Raw genomic sequence first — 15,956 nt, 5'->3', positions numbered from 1 at the left:
TTTAAGCAAGGTTCTTGACCTCTCTATGTCTGTTTCTTCTTCTCTCAAAGAAGATGATAATTTTACCCAGCTCACAGTGTTGGTATGGGGATTAAATAAGATAATATATTAAACAATGCCCAGGTCATAAGTGCTTTATGAAATGTTATCTAGGGCCAGATGCCACGGCTCACACCTGTAATTCCAATATTTTGGGAGACCAAGGCAGGAGGATCTGTTGAGCCCAAGAGTTTGAGGTTGGTAGTGAGCCGTGATCACACTCTGTCACTCAGGCACTCTAGCCCAGGTAACAGAATGAGACCTTGTCTTAAAAAAAAAAGAAAAAGAAAAAAAAAAAAAAAAGGGTTCAACATATGCAAATCAATAAATGTAATCCAGCATATAAACAGAACCAAAGACAAAAACCACATGATTATCTCAATAGATGCAGAAAAGGCCTTTGACAAAATTCAACAGCCCTTCATGCTAAAAACTCTGAATAAATTCGGTATTGATGGAACGTATCTCAGAATAATAAGAGCTATTTGTGACAAACCCACAGCCAATATCATACTGAATGGGCAAAAACTGGAAGCATTCCCTTTGAAAACTGGCACAAGACAGGGATGCCCTCTCTCACCACTCCTATTCAACATAGTGTTGGAAGTTCTGGCGAGGGCAATCAGGCAAGAGAAAGAAATAAAGCATATTTAGTTAGGAAAAGAAGAAGTCAAATTGTCCCTGTTTGCAGATGACATGATTGTATATTTAGAAAACCTCATCGTCTCAGCCCAAAATCTCCTTAAGCTGATAAGCAACTTCAGCAAAGTCTCAGGATACAAAATCAATGTGCAAAAATCACAAGCATTCTTATACACCAGTAACAGACAAACAGAGAACCAAATCATGATTGAACTCCCATTCACAATAGCTTCAAAGAGAATAAAACACCTAGGAATCCAACTTACAAGGGATGTAAAGGACATCTTCAAGGAGAACTACAAACCACTGCTCAATGAAATAAAAGAGGACACAAACAAATGAAAGAACATACCATGCTCATGGATAGGAAGACTCAATATCGTGAAAATGGCCATACTGCCCAAGGTAATTTATAGATTCAATGCCATCCCCACTAAGCTACCAATGACTTTCTTCACAGAATTGGAAAAAAACTGCTTTAAAGTTCATATGGAACCAAAAAAGAGCCCCATTGCCAAGACAATCCTAAGCCAAGAGAACAAAGATGGAAGCATCATGCTACCTGACTTCAAACTATGCTACAAGGCTACAGTAACCAAAACAGCATGGTACTGGTACCAAAACAGAGACAGAGACCAATGGAACAGAACAGAGCCCTCAGAAATAATACCACACATCTACAACTATCTGATCTTTGACAAATCTGACAAAAACAAGAAATGGGGAAAGGATTCCCTATTTAATAAATGGTGCTGGGAAAATTGGCTAGCCATAAGTAGAAAGCTGAAACTGGATCCTTTCCTTACTCCTTATATGAAAATTAATTCAAGATGGAATAGAGACTTCAATATTAGACCTAAAAGCATAAAAACCCTAGAAGAAAAGCTGGGTAATACCATTCAGGACATAGGCATGGGCAAGGACTTCATGTCTAAAACACCAAAAGCAACAGCAACAAAAGCCAAAATTGACAAATGGGATCTCATTAAACTAAAGAGCTTCTGCACAGCAAAAGAAACTACCATCAGAGTGAACAGGCAACCTACAGAATGGGAGAAAATTTTTGCAATCTACTCATCTGACAAAGGGCTAATACCCAGAACCTACAACGAACTCAAACAAATTTACCAGAAAAAAACAACCCTATCAAAAAGTGGGCAAAGGATATGAACAGACACTTCTCAAAACAAGACATTCATACAGCCAACAGACACATGAAAAAATGCTCATCAACACTCGCCATCAGAGAAATGCAAATCAAAACCACAATGAGATACCATCTCACACCAGTTAGAATGGCAATCATTAAAAAGTCAGGAAACAACATGTGCTGGAGAGGATGTGGAGAAATAGGAACACTTTTACACTGTTGGTGGGACTGTAAATTAGTTCAACCATGTGGAAAACAGTGTGGCAATTCCTCAAGGATCTAGAACTAGAAATACCGTTTGACCCAGCCATCCCATTACTGGGTATATACCCAAAGGATTGTAAGTCATGCTGCTATAAAGACATATGCACACGTATGTTTATTGCAGCACTATTCACAATAGCAAACACTTAGAATCAACCCAAATGTCCATCAGTGACAGACTGGTTTAAGAAATTGTGGCACATATACACCATGGAATACTATGCAGCCATAAAAAAGGATGAGTTTGTGTCCTTTGTAGGGACATGGATGCAGCTGGAAACCATCGTTCTCAGCAAACTATCGTAAGAACAGAAAACCAAATACCGCACGTTCTCGCTCATAGGTGGGAATTGAACAATGAGATCACTTGGACACAGGAAGGGGAACATCACACACTGGGGCCTATGTGGGGAGGAGGTAGGGGGGAGGGATAGCTTTAGGAGATATACCTAATGTAAATGACGAGTTAATGGGTGCAGCACACCAACGTGGCACATACATACATATGTAACAAACCCGCATGTTGTGCACATGTACCCTAGAACTTGAAATATTATAAAAAAAGAAAGAAAAAAAAAAGAACAATATTATCTAGGATTATATGTCTTCCATGGTATCCTACACATAGTTCTTTTTATATTGTCTTCATCCCTTCTTCATTATCTCTGCTTAATGCCGGGGAGTCTAAGAACTGATATTTACTTGAGATCATTTGCTCTGTCCACTTCAGTGACCACACTGAGTTCTGAGGCTAGTTCTTTCCAAGCCTGTTTGTTTATACAGCAGCCCCACTGGGGCAGCCAGTACATCTGGAGCTCTTCCTTGGTGACTGCATTTAGGCAGATATCTCAATGGTTCGTGTTCTTTTTCTAGGGAATTTAAAGTATTTGCAAAGAGGTTTGATTAACTGATTTTTCTAATGCATTAAAGACTTAAAGTCAGTAATGTATTACATGTTCCCTGAGATTCTAAAGTATTATGTTTAAATAATTTATTCCTCAATGTGCAAAAATTAATCTCATACTCTCACGAAGTTCAATGACTTAATATTTTCCTAAATTTACTAACTCTTAGGTGTAGTGAGATGAAATTTTTTCAACATTTTATTATGAAAATTTTCAAACATACAGCAAAGATGAGTTTTTCAGTGAATACCCATATGCCTACTACCTAGATTCTACCATTCGCATTTTATTCTTCTGGCTTTATCACATATATATTCATCTATCTACTTCTTATCTCTCCATCAACTCTTTTTTTTTAATGTACTTCAAAGGAGTTCTTTATATATGTATATCCTGGGTGCCAGGCCTTTTCCAGGTACATGTTTTGCAGTTATTTTAATCTAGTTGGTATTTGTCATTTCATTTTCTTTCCAGTGCCCTTGGATGAGCAGAAGTTTTAAATTTTTATGAAGTATAATTTCCAAGTGCAGTTGCCTTTTCAAGTTTATTTTGGAAGAACTGTATCCCAAATTTTTCGTAACAATAATCAAAATATTTCTGGGTTTTTTTGGTGTTGTTTTGTTTTGAGACTCTGTCTCTCTCTGTTGCCCAGGCTGGAGTGCAGTGGTGTGATCTTGGCTTACTGCAGCCTCCACCTCCCAAGTTCAAGCGATTCTTGTGCCTCAGCCTCCCGAGTACCTGGGATTACTCGGGTGCCCGCCATAACGCCCAGCTAATTTTTGTATGTTTAGTAGAAACAGGGTTTTGCCATATTGGCCATACTGGTCTCGAACTCCAGAGCTCAAACGATCCACCCGCCTCAGCCTCCCAAAGTGCTGGGATTACAGGGGCGTGAGCCACCATGCCCATCCACAATATTTCTGTTCTAATTACTACATACTTTAGTTTTTTCAAATGATTTAACTTTTGTTATGCAAGTTCTTTTCACCACTTCAACCAAGGCTTATTAGCAGTAGAAAATAATATTCTAGACAGGTTTTTTTTTTTTTTTCTGGTCATAAGATTTAAATATTCAACACGCATATCTTCCCTTAATGTTTTCCTTTGCATATGGTGGACATGCAACATGTATATGTGAATGATTGATAGGCAGCCATGAATTGTATAATTTCCCTATTGTTTAGGTATAGCTCTTCCACGAAACCCCTTCCACGAAACCTGACAGTTGCCTGTTTTGCTTTTAGTTAGAACTGCTAAATCTGTACAGTGTCATACATGTTAAAGCACTGTCTGTGTTTTCTTAAAATCAAAGTGTCAGAGAAGGTAATTCGCTCCTGTTACCACGTGATCCAGTATAACTAGGTTGGTGTTTTTTTGATACCGTTTCTGTTTTGTTTTGTTTTTTGAAACAGAATCTCACTCTATACTCAGGCTGGAGTATAGTGGCACAGTCATAGCTTACTGCAGCCTCAACCTCCCAGGCTCAAGCGATTCTCCCACCTCAGCCTCCCACGTATCTAGGACTACAGGCACACGCCACTACACCCAGCTAATTTTTTGATTTTGTAGAGATGTGGTGCGAGAGTGGTCTCAATATGTTACCCAGGCCAGTCTCCAGCTCTTAGGCTCAAGCAGTCCTCCCAAAATGCTGGGATTACAGACAGAAGACACCGTGACTGGCCTATAACTAGTTTTTATACTTAAGTGGGAAGATTGTTCTTTATGTTCTGATCTCCAAGAACTTTATTGTTCTTTATGTTCTCCCTCAGGAGGCTGAAGTGGGAGGATTGCTTGAGCCCTGGAGGTCAAGGCTGCAGTGAGCCATGATCATGCCACTGCACTCCCATCTAGGTGATAGAGTAAAACCATGTCTCAAACAAAAAAAAATTGTATATGTATGCAAAAATCTCTTCATTTTAAGTTCTATTGAGGGTATTGAATGAGATAATCAACGAGTTTCTTATAAGCTCTAAAATGCTTGATTCTATTATACTGTTCAGTTCCAGGCCAATTTTTTAAATACGTTTTTTCATGAACATAAAATTATGATGTATATATAAATATATAATAGAACACGATAGGGTGACTATAGTTAACAATAATATATTGTATATTTTAAAATACTAAAAGTGGAATCGGAATGTTCCTAACACAAAGAAATGATCAGTGTTTGAAGGGATGGATACCCTAATTACCACAATTTGATCATAGCACATTGTATACCTGTATCAAAATATCACACATACCCTGTAAATGTATACAACTATTATGTACCCATAATAAAAGTTTTTTAAAAAGATAATATACATAGTAGAAAATAAACATGTGCTTTTCATTTTCTTTAAAACCCTTTTAAACAGAAAGATGTGTTTCAATTAAAAGACTTGGAGAAGATTGCTCCCAAAGAGAAAGGCATTAGTAAGTACCAAAATTACACTGGAATGTTTTGGGAAATATACTGGGATGTTTTGGGAAATATCTTAATATTTATTAAGTCATCTTTTCTGCAACAGTCTTTCACTTTATGGAAAACCTGAATTTCTAGAGACAAAGAAATTACCACCAGTTACCTACCATCCAAAGATAACCACTGTCGTGTTGTCCTTTATTTTTCTGTATAATACATCCTGTATATTACATTTTGAATATATATCCCTGTCATTAAATATCCTTTTATAACATAAATGATTGTATAGCATCCCATTGCAATAAAAAATACTTTTAAAAATCTAGTTGATAAGCTGGGTGGTAGCACACACACCTTGAGGTCCCAGCCACTCTGGAGGCTGAAGCGGGAGGATCGCTTCAGGCCAGCTAGGCAACATAGCAAAATCCTGTCTTTAAAATAAAAATCCAGTTATTAGACTGGTTTCCAGTTTTTTTGCTATCGAAAACAATGTATTGACAGGCATCCTTTTATGTATCTATTATTGTTTTGTTTGGCTGTATTTATAAGGTGGAATTTCCCCATAAAAGATATGTATAAATCAGGCTGGGCGCGGTGGCTCACGCCTGTAATCCCAGCACTCTGGGAGGCCAAGGCAGGCAGATCACAGGGTCAGGAGATTGAGACCATCCTGCCTAACGCGGTGAAACCCCGTCTCCACTAAAAATAAAAATAAAAAAATTAGCCCGGCATGGTGGCGGGCATCTGTAGTCCTAGCTACTCAGGAGGCTGAGGCAGGAGAATGGCGTGAACCTGGGAGGCAGAGCTTGCAGTGAACCGAGATCGCACCACTGCACTCCATCCTGGGGACAGAGCAAGACTCCGTCTCAAAAAAAAAAAAAAAAAAAAAGATATGTATAAATCTAAAGTTTTAGCTACAGAATGCCACATTTCTCCACCCATACTGAGAGTACCCATTTCCTTGAATTCTTTATTTTTTTAGTGTTTTTAATTGGGTAGTCATGTCTAATTGCTTTATTTTTTATTTCTTCAGTTATTAACGTGGTTGAACATTTTTCTCATATATTGGCCATGCATATTTCATTTTATTTTAATTTTATTTATTTATTTATTTTTTTGAGACAGAATCTACTCTGTCATCCAGGCTGGAGTGCAGTGGTGCAGTCCTGGCACGCTGCAACCTCTGCCTCTCAGGTTCAAGCAATTCTCCTGCTTCAGCCTCATAAGTAGCTGGGATTACAAGTGCCTGCCACCATGCCCAGCTAACCTTTGTATTTTTAGTAGAGATGGGGATTCACCATGTTGGCCAGGCTGGTCTCAAACCCCTGACCTCAAGTGATCTACCTGCTTCGGCCTCCCAAAGTGCTGGGATTATAGGCATGAGCCACCATGCATATTTTATAGATGCACATTGATGTATTTTTTCTGTGTCTTATGTTGTTTCAAAATGAAAAAACCTTTTATTATGAATGTACATACAAATGAAACTAGACAACCACTGAGAGTCCCTCACACTTTTATGCACACCACACAGTTATTCTGTCTTTACAGTCATCAGTGAACAATTGGTTCTGCTACTTCTTAAAGATAGGAAAATTTCTTAAGTTTAAATACACAGCTGACCCTTGAACAACACCTGTGTTGTTCAAGATTGGGATACCAATCCCCCACACAATTGAAAATCTGCATGTAACTTTTGACTCCCCCAAAACTTAACTACTGATAGCCTGCTGTTGACGGGAAGCCGTACCATGTATTTACTATTCATTAAGTGGCAGTGGATCATCCTAAAGGTCTTCGTCCTTGTCATCTTACGTTGAGTAGGCTGAGGAAGTGGTGTTGCTGTCTCGGGTGGCAGCAAATCCACGTATAACTGGACCCATACAGTTCAAACCTGTACTGTTCAAGGGTCAACTATACAGTTTTAATTACACCAGTGTCCTAATATCCCCAGACAAATTGTAGGTAATGGAATCTCAACTGTATCTTGAAGGATCAAAATCAAAATTCAATACAGTCTACAAGATGGAAAAATTTATTTTAAAAATTTGTATTAACTAGATTCCTTTTTTTCTTACCGTTTTCCCTCCCAGTGATTGACAATTTTTTTCTGCAGTATAAGATGATAGCCAAATTACCCAACATCTTTTTTTAAAAAGGAAACATTATTTAGAAAAGGAAAAGATACCATATAGCAACAGACTATGAGCGTTAACACTATTAAAATTACTTACTAAGCACTGATGCTAGTATCTTCTATTAGTACATAATCTATTAGGGGAGAAAAACTTGCATTTCTGTAGTTCTGTTTTACTTTTTCAAAGGCTTCTCACAAGTAACATTTTATTGACATTACCGCTGTGCACCAAAGTAGGTTTGGAAATGATCATATCTAATAGGTTTTAAAAATTAGGCATAAAGAACAGTTTGCCCTAGAGTCATCCAGTGTTACTGCTAAGAGTTAGGACTAGAACTCAGGTCCTATTCTTAATCCTGTATATGACCTGTTTTCCCCTAAGCTCCTATATAAGTTATGCTTTGCTTAAGGATGGGGATACATTCTAAGGAATGTTTCCTTAGGCAATTTTTTGTTGTGCATATTGTTATTTTTAAGAGCTTATTATTTATTAACTTTTTAATTCTTGATTTGTCATATGTTTTGCAAGTGTTTCCCCGGTTATTTGTCCTTTAATTTTATTTATGGTGTTTTTTTAACATAGAGTCTTTAAAAATTGTCTCTTAGCTGCTATGTCAGTAAAAGAAGTCCTTCAGAGCTTAGTTGATGATGGTATGGTTGACTGTGAGAGGATCGGAACTTCTAATTATTATTGGGCTTTTCCAAGTAAAGCTCTTCATGCAAGGAAACGTAAATTGGAGGTTCTGGAATCTCAGGTAAGCTGCCACAGTTAAAAGGAATAGATTTGCTTTATTACAGGAGTTGTTTTACTTCATCCTCTTTTCGTTTAGCAGTTACTTTTAAATTTTTGATGTGCATTATTTGACTGAAAGTCTAAAGATAATCAACATCTCTTTCTACAAAACAATATGAGGAACTTAGAACGTTTTAATTTTCATCTTCCCATATGTAAAGGTATTGTTTTTGTTGTTGCTGTTTTTATTGTTTTTTAATTTTCTCTTTATCAGTAGATGGTTTTTTGGGAGCAGTTTTAGACTTACAGAAAAACATTGATGGAAAAGTACAGAGTTCCCAAACATGCCCTTCCTCCCTCACCATGCACACAGTTTCCCCTATTATTGACATCCTATACTAGTGTAATAAGTTTGTCACAACTGAGCCAATATTGATTTATTATTAACTAAATTCCATAGCTTACATTAGGGTTCATTCTTGGTGTTATATATTATGTGAGTTTTGACAAATGCACGATGATGTGTATCCACAATTATAGTGTTGTACAGAATAGTTTCACTGCCCTAAAAATCTGCTGTTCCCCACCTATTCATCCCTTCCTTCTCCTGAAACTCTAGCAACCACTGATCTTTTTACTGTCTCTATAGTTTCACCTTTTCCATATAGTTGGAATCATATAGTGTGTAACCTTTTCAGATTGGCTTCCTTCACTTCACAATATGCATTTGAGGTTTCTCCATGTCTATTAGTGGCTTGATGGCTCATTTCTTTTTATTGCTGAATAATATTTCGTTCTATGATTATACCACAGTTTGTTTATCCATTGAGCTATTGAGGAACATCTGGGTCACATCCAAGTTCGGGCAGTTACAAATAAAGCTGCCATAAACATTCGTGTGTAGGTTTTGTGTACACATAAATTTTCAACACGTTTAGTACCAAGGAGCATGATTGCTGGATTGTATGGTAAGTTTATGTTTACTTTCTAGGAAACTGCCAAAGTATCTGTTTTTGCATTCCCAACTATGGTGGGTAAGACTTACTATTGGTTCACATCATTGCCAGGATTTGGTGTTGTCAGTGTTTTGTATTTTAGCCATTCTAATACATGTGTAGTGGCATCTCATTGTTGTTTTAAATTGCCATTCTCTAATGACGTATGATTTGGACATCTTTTTTTTTTTTTTTTTTCCTTTTGTGAGATGGAGTTTCACTTTTTTTGCCCAGGCTGGCGTGCAATGGTTCGATCTCAGCTTACTGTAACTTCTGCCTCCCTGGTTCAAATGATTCTCCTGCCTCAGCCTTCCAAGTAGCTGGGATTACAGGCGCATGCCATCACGTCCAGCTAATTTTGTATTTTTAGGAGAGACGGGGTTTCACCGTGATGGCCACGCTAGCCTCAAACTCCTGACCTCAGGTGATCCACCCACCTTGGCCTCCCAAAGTGCTGGGTTTATGGCGTGAGCCACCACGCCCAGCCCTGGAACATCTTTTTTTATGCTTATTTGTCATCTGTGTAACAGGAGGTGTTTAGATCTTTTGCCCATTTTTTAATTGGGTTTTTGTTTTCTCATTATTGAGTTTTAAGAGTTCTTTGTATATTTCGGACACCAGTTCTTTATCAAATACGTGCTTTTCAGAGATTTTCTCTGAGTCTGTGGCTTGTCTTTTCATTGTCTTAACAGCGTCTTTCACAGAGAAGTTTTCAATTTTAATGAAGTCCAACTGGTCAATTTTTTTCTTTCCTGGGACATTCTTTTGGTGTTGTAACTAAAAAGTCATGGCCAAACCCAGCGGCATGTCGATTTTCTCCTATGTTACCTTCTAGGAGTTTTGTAGTTTTGCATTTTACGCTTAGATTTATTATCCATTTTGAGTTAATTTTTGGGAAAGGTGTAAAGTGTGTGTCTAAATTCAATTTTTTGTACATACATGTCCAAAGTAACTGTATTTTGGTATAATTTACTTCTTTTGTGTATGTGTGTATATATATATGTATATGTCTATATATGTGTACACATAAAGCAAGACCCTGTCTCACACACACACAAATATATATATACACACACACATATATATATACACACACACTTATATAACTACTAAAGTACCCAGGGTCTTGCTTTGGCACCCAGGCTGGAGTGTAATGGCACAAACATGGTTCACTGCAGCCTCAACCTCCCAGGCCCAAGCCATCCTCCCACTTCAGCCTCCTGAGTAGCTGGGATTATAGCATACTCTGCTAATTTTTGCACTTTTTTGTAGAGACAGGGTTTTGCCATGTTGCCCGGGCTGGTCTTGAACTCTTGAGCTCAAGTGATCCACCTACCTCAGCTTCCTAAAGTGCTGGTGGGTGAGCCACTGCAAGCGGCCTGTAACCCTGTGCACTTTATGAATTTAAAAACATGTCAAGAAGGAATCCATACTGAAGGACTTCCTTTAGTAATTTGTTCAGCCAGAGTGTAAGAGTGGTAAACTCTCAATCTTTGTTTGAAAATGTCTAATTTATCATTGCTTCCCAAATATAGAATTCTTAGTTATTTTTCCTCAGCATTTTGAAAATGTTATTTCGTTGTCTTGTGGCATATGTTGCTAATGAGATGTTTTGCTATCATTCTAATTGTCTTGTTTTCCTTAGTAATTTCTCTTCTGTTTGCTTTTAAGATTTCCTTCAGTCTTTGATGTTATGTTACGATGTTTTATCATGAATCCAAGTTTGCATGTTTTTATTTCTTCTGCTTTAGGACCCTGGCTGCTGCTTCCATGTAATAATTAAAGTCTTCTATTATGGAAAATTCTGGCTGGGCGCAGTGGCTCACGCCTGTAATCCCAGCACTTTGGGAGGCCAAGGCGGGCAGATCACAAGGTCAGGAGACTGAGACCATCCTGGTTAACATGGTGAAACCCTGTCTCTACTAAAAATACAAAAAAAATTAGCCGGGCGTGGTGGCGGGCGCCTGTAGTCCCAGCTACTCGGGAGGCTGATGCAGGAGAATGGTGTGAACCTGGGAGGCGGAGCTTGCAGTGAGCCGAGATTGTGCCACTGCACTCCAGCCTGGGCGACAGAGCAGGACTCTGTCTCAAAAAAAAAAAAAAGAAAAAAAAAAGAAAAGAAAAGAAAATTGTAAGGTAGTATTACTTCAACTGTTTCCTGTTCCCTAATAGCTCTGTTCTTTCCTTCTGGGATTCCTATTTGTATCCTCATTCTGTCGTCTATGTTGTTTAAGAACTCTTTATTTTTCCATGTCTTTCCATGTCTGTGATTCATTGCAGTTAATTTTCTCAGCTCTCTTTCACTTTCAGTTCTTTCCATAACTATTTATAATCTGCTACTTAGCTGTTCATTGAGTCTTTTTATTTTAATAATTAGATTTTATCTCTAGAAATTCTATTTGGTCCTTTTTCAGTTCTGCCTATCCTGTTTTTCCTACACTGTTCTATTTCATTATGGCTTCTATTGCTTTCATCTCTTTTACAAATTTAAACTTATTGATATGGCTTTGATCTGTGTCCACTACGAAACCTCATGTCAAATTGTAATCCCCAGTGTTGGAGGTGGGGCCTGATGGCAAGTGATTGGATCTTGGGGGCAGTTTCTCATGAATGGTTTAGCATCATCCCCTCAGTGCTGTTCTTGTGATAGTGAGTGAGTTCTCATGAGATCTGGCTGTTTAAGTGTATAGCACCTCCCCCGCCTTTGAGTCCTGCTCCTGCCATATAAAACGCCTGCTCCCGCTAAGTAAAAGATCCCTGAGGCCTCCCCAGAAGCAGAAACCCCCATGCTTCCAGTATAGCCTGCAGAACCATGAGCCAATTAAACCTCTTTTCTTTATAAATTACCCAGTCTCAGGTATTTCTTTATAGCAATGTGAGAACAGCCTAATACACATACTTAACTTATATTTTCCGATTACTTAAATATGTCAAATTTGGGGAGGACTATTAATTTGATATGTGTATCTGTTGGCTGCTACCATTTGTAGTTTTTTTTAACCTGTATGTTTTTTAGTTTTTATTTATGAGCTCACATTCAATTGGTGATGTTTAGTCTGTGGGAGCCACAGGTGCTCTGTGAAATAGTGGTTTAGGTTTTTTTTTTTTTTTTAGAGTCTTTGGGTACTTTAGTAGTTATAGACCAATTTTTATGTTAATTTCTTGGCTTACAGTTCTACTGCCTCATGTTTTATACAGGATGAGTACTGCATAAAATTTAGTATGCATGTCTATACATGGCATGGATTGAGAGATTTGTTTTCCTATAGGTGACTTTCCCCCACCCCCACATGAAGTGCAAGATGGAGGTAAGCTCCTTGTTATTGTCCATGGAATTTGCTGGTACTTTGAGCTATCTGCTGGTGCTCAGTTCTAGCCCTCCTTGTCTCATGACCCTTCACACCTGCTTTCCTGGTGTGCATGTTAGACTCCTAGCCCCTAGTCACCTTTCTATTGTTGCTTTTTGTTTTTTCATTTCTGTCACCTGGGGATAGTTCTTCCTTTTTTTTTTTTTTTTTTTTGAGATAGAGTTTCGCTCTTGTCGCCCAGGCTGGAGTGCAGTGGCACAAGCTCAGCTCACTGCAATCTCCGCCTCCCAGGTTCAAGCAATTCTCCTGCCTCAGCCTCCCGAGTAGCTGGGATTACAGGCGCCCACCACCATGCTTGGCTAATTTTTGTATTTTTAGTAGAGACAGGGTTTTGCCACTTTAGCCAGGCTGGTCTCGAACTCCTGACCTCAGGTGATCTACCCGCCTCGGCCTCCCAAAGTGCTGGGATTACAGGCATGAGCCATTGCACCCAGCCTGATTTTATTTTTTTATTCATCATTCAAAAGACAGTTTTGCATGTTTTTTGAGTAAAAGAAGATGTGTTGGATTTTGGAAATAACATGCCTTCAAAGAGCGTGCAGTCAGTTGTAGGAGGACAGTGGGAGAAAAGGAAGAGGATAGAGAAGGATTGGTGAAGAGATAGGTAGAGGCCACATTCCTCTGTGGCATGATCAGGAGTTCGGACCTACCTAAGAGGGATGGAAAGCCAATGAACATTTTTACCAGAGAAGTTACATGATGATAAATGCCTTTCTGGGGACAGTATGAAGAACAGGTTGAGGGAAATGGCGCCTAGGATCAGAGAAATCAGCTATGAGGCTATTATAATTGCATGGTTAACAAATGGGGACCCACATTGAGGTGTCTGCACACTCTCTAGGATGGCTACTGTCAGACACACGGAGAGGGCCAGGAGTGGTGGCTCATGCCTGTTATCCCAATGCTTTGGGAGGTCGAAGTGGGAGGATCACTTGAGCCCAGGAGTTCACGACCAGCCTGGGCAACACAGCAAGATTTATTACAAAATAATAGTAATAAATTTTTTTCGAAAGAGAATAATAAGTGTTAGCAAGGATGTGGAGAAATTGGAGCCCTTGTGCACTGTTGATGGGAATGTGAAATGGTGCAGCTGCCGTGGAAAACAGTATGGTGGCTCCTCAAAGAGTTATAAATAGAATTACCCTATGATTCAATAGTTCTATGGTGTACATCTGTGGTCTCAGCTACTTGGGGCCTGAGGTGGGAGGATCACTTGAGCCCAGGAATTCAAGACCAGTCTGGGCAACATGGCAAGACTGCGTCTCTACAAAAAAATTGTAAAAGTAGCCGGGGATAGTGGCAGGCTCCTGTGGTCCTGGCTATTTGAGAAGCTAAGGTAGGAGGATCTCATGAGCCTAGGAGTTTGAGGTTGCAGTGAGCCGTGTCTGTGCCACTGCACTGCAGGTTGGGCCACAGAGTGAGACCCTGTTTAAGAAAAAAAATTCCATTTTCTGGTACATATCCAAGACTTGAAAGCAGGGTCTTGAAGAGCTATTTTTACACCTACATTCATAGCAGCATTATAGTAGGTGAAAGGTGGAAGCAACCCAAATGGCTTTCCATGAATGAATAAGCAAAATGTGAAAGTGGAATATTATTCAGCCTTGAAAAGGAATGACATTCCTTTTATTTATTTATTTAGAGATGGAGTCTCACCCTGTCGCCCAGGCTGAAGTACAGTGGCACAGTCATAGCTCACTGCAGCCTCAAAACTCCTGAGTGTAAGTGATTCTCCAGCCTTAGCCTCCTGAGTGGCTAGGATTGCAGGCTCATCCCACCACAAGGAATGAAATTCTGACAAATGCTACAACGTGGATGAACCTTGAGGGCAGTATGCTAAGTGAAAAGCCTGTCATAAAAAGACAAATACTATATGATTCCACATAATATGAGGTATCTAGAGTAGTCAAACTTACAGAAATAAAAAATAGAATGAGGGCTGACGTTGCTGACCTTAGAAGATGATTCCACTGGCACTTCTGTCCCTGACTGAAGAACCAGATGTTGTTGCCAGCAAAAAAAAAAAATTCTATCCAAGCTACCAGTCACAATTCTGGAAGGTATGTGTCATTGGCCAAGCCTGGGTCATGTGTCCACACTCTAGTTGCCAGGAGAGCTGGGGAAGTAAATAATTAGGGTTTCTAGATTCTGTGGTAGGAGTTAGCTGCTTGTTGGCACAAACAGTTCCCCAAAACAGAAACAGGGTTCAGATGCTGAACAGCACCCCTGCTCCTGTGATAGATACTCACAAAATAAGAGAAAAAACTCTAGAAAGGAACACAGGACATGGAGTCAAAATAACAACAAATTTATGGAATACCACCATCGTGTGCTAGATACTGTTCTGGGCACTTGGGATCCATTAGTAAACAAAGGTTGAAAGCGGGGAGATCAGATAGGTTATTGGAATAATCCAACTGTAAGGTTACAGTGGTTTTTTATTTATTTTATATTTTTTATTTAAGAAAAAGGAGCCGGGCACAGTGGCTCACGCCTGTAATCCCAGCACTTTGGGAGGCTGAGGCGGGTGGATCACGAGGTCAGCAGTTCAAGACCAGCCTGACCAACATGGTGAAAACCCGTCTCTACTGAAAATACCAAAAGAAAAAAAAAATTTTAGCTGGGCGTAGTGGTGGGTCCCTGTAATCTCAGCTACTTAGGAGGCTGAGGCAGAAGAATCTCTTGAAACCAGAAGGTGGGGGTTGCAGTGAGCCGAGATTGTGCCACTGTACTCTAGCCTGGGCAACGAGAGCAAAACTCCGTCTTAAAAAAAAAAAAGGAAAGAGAAGGCCTCAAAAAAGAGGTCATCTTTTTTTTTTTTTTTTTTTTTTTTTTTCATTTTAGGAGATGGAGTCTTGCTCTGTCACCCAGGTTGGAATGCAGGGGCACAATCATAGCTCACTGCAGCCTTGAACTCCTGTGCTCCAGCAGTCCTCCCACTTCAGCCTCCCGAAGTTCTGGGATTACTGGTGTGAGCCACTGTGGCTGACCACGGTAATGATGGTTTAAACCAAAGCAGTGGCAATGGATTTGTGAAAAAAGTTGTTGAATTCTGGATATAGTTTGAAATTAGAGCCAATAGGATTTCCTTACGGAATGGATATAGAGTGTGAGGTCAATAAGGGAATTGTATTAGTTTTTTATGACTGCCATAGTAAATTAGTGCAAACTTGGTGGCTGCAAACGCAAAAATTTATTCTATCACAGCCCTGGAGGCCAGAAGTTCAAAATCAGTGTTACTAGGCCAAAATCAAAGTGTTGGCACAGCTGCTCCTCCTCCAGAGGCTCTCTGGGATAATCTTCCTCGCCTCTTTCA

The 15,956-nt window shown here is 39.3% G+C and overlaps 1 protein-coding gene across 2 annotated transcripts in view; it reads left to right on the top strand.

Annotated features, from left to right (window-relative positions):
* The window catches only part of MND1 (meiotic nuclear divisions 1), a 73,188-nt gene that overhangs the window by 7,085 nt on the left and 50,147 nt on the right, over window positions 1–15,956 (top strand). For both annotated transcript variants that reach the window (XM_009207723.3, XM_021938875.2), the window contains exons 3-4: window positions 5,361–5,418; window positions 8,151–8,299. In XM_009207723.3, coding sequence (XP_009205987.1) covers window positions 5,361–5,418; window positions 8,151–8,299 — 207 coding nt within the window. The remainder of the gene's footprint in view (window positions 1–5,360; window positions 5,419–8,150; window positions 8,300–15,956) is intronic.

The sequence above is a fragment of the Papio anubis genome, chromosome 3 (assembly GCF_008728515.1).
Source record: "Papio anubis isolate 15944 chromosome 3, Panubis1.0, whole genome shotgun sequence".
In the NCBI taxonomy this organism is placed as follows: domain Eukaryota; kingdom Metazoa; phylum Chordata; class Mammalia; order Primates; family Cercopithecidae; genus Papio; species Papio anubis.
The sequence above is the reverse complement of the archived record's forward strand: the minus strand, read 5'-3'. Positions and strand labels throughout refer to the sequence as shown.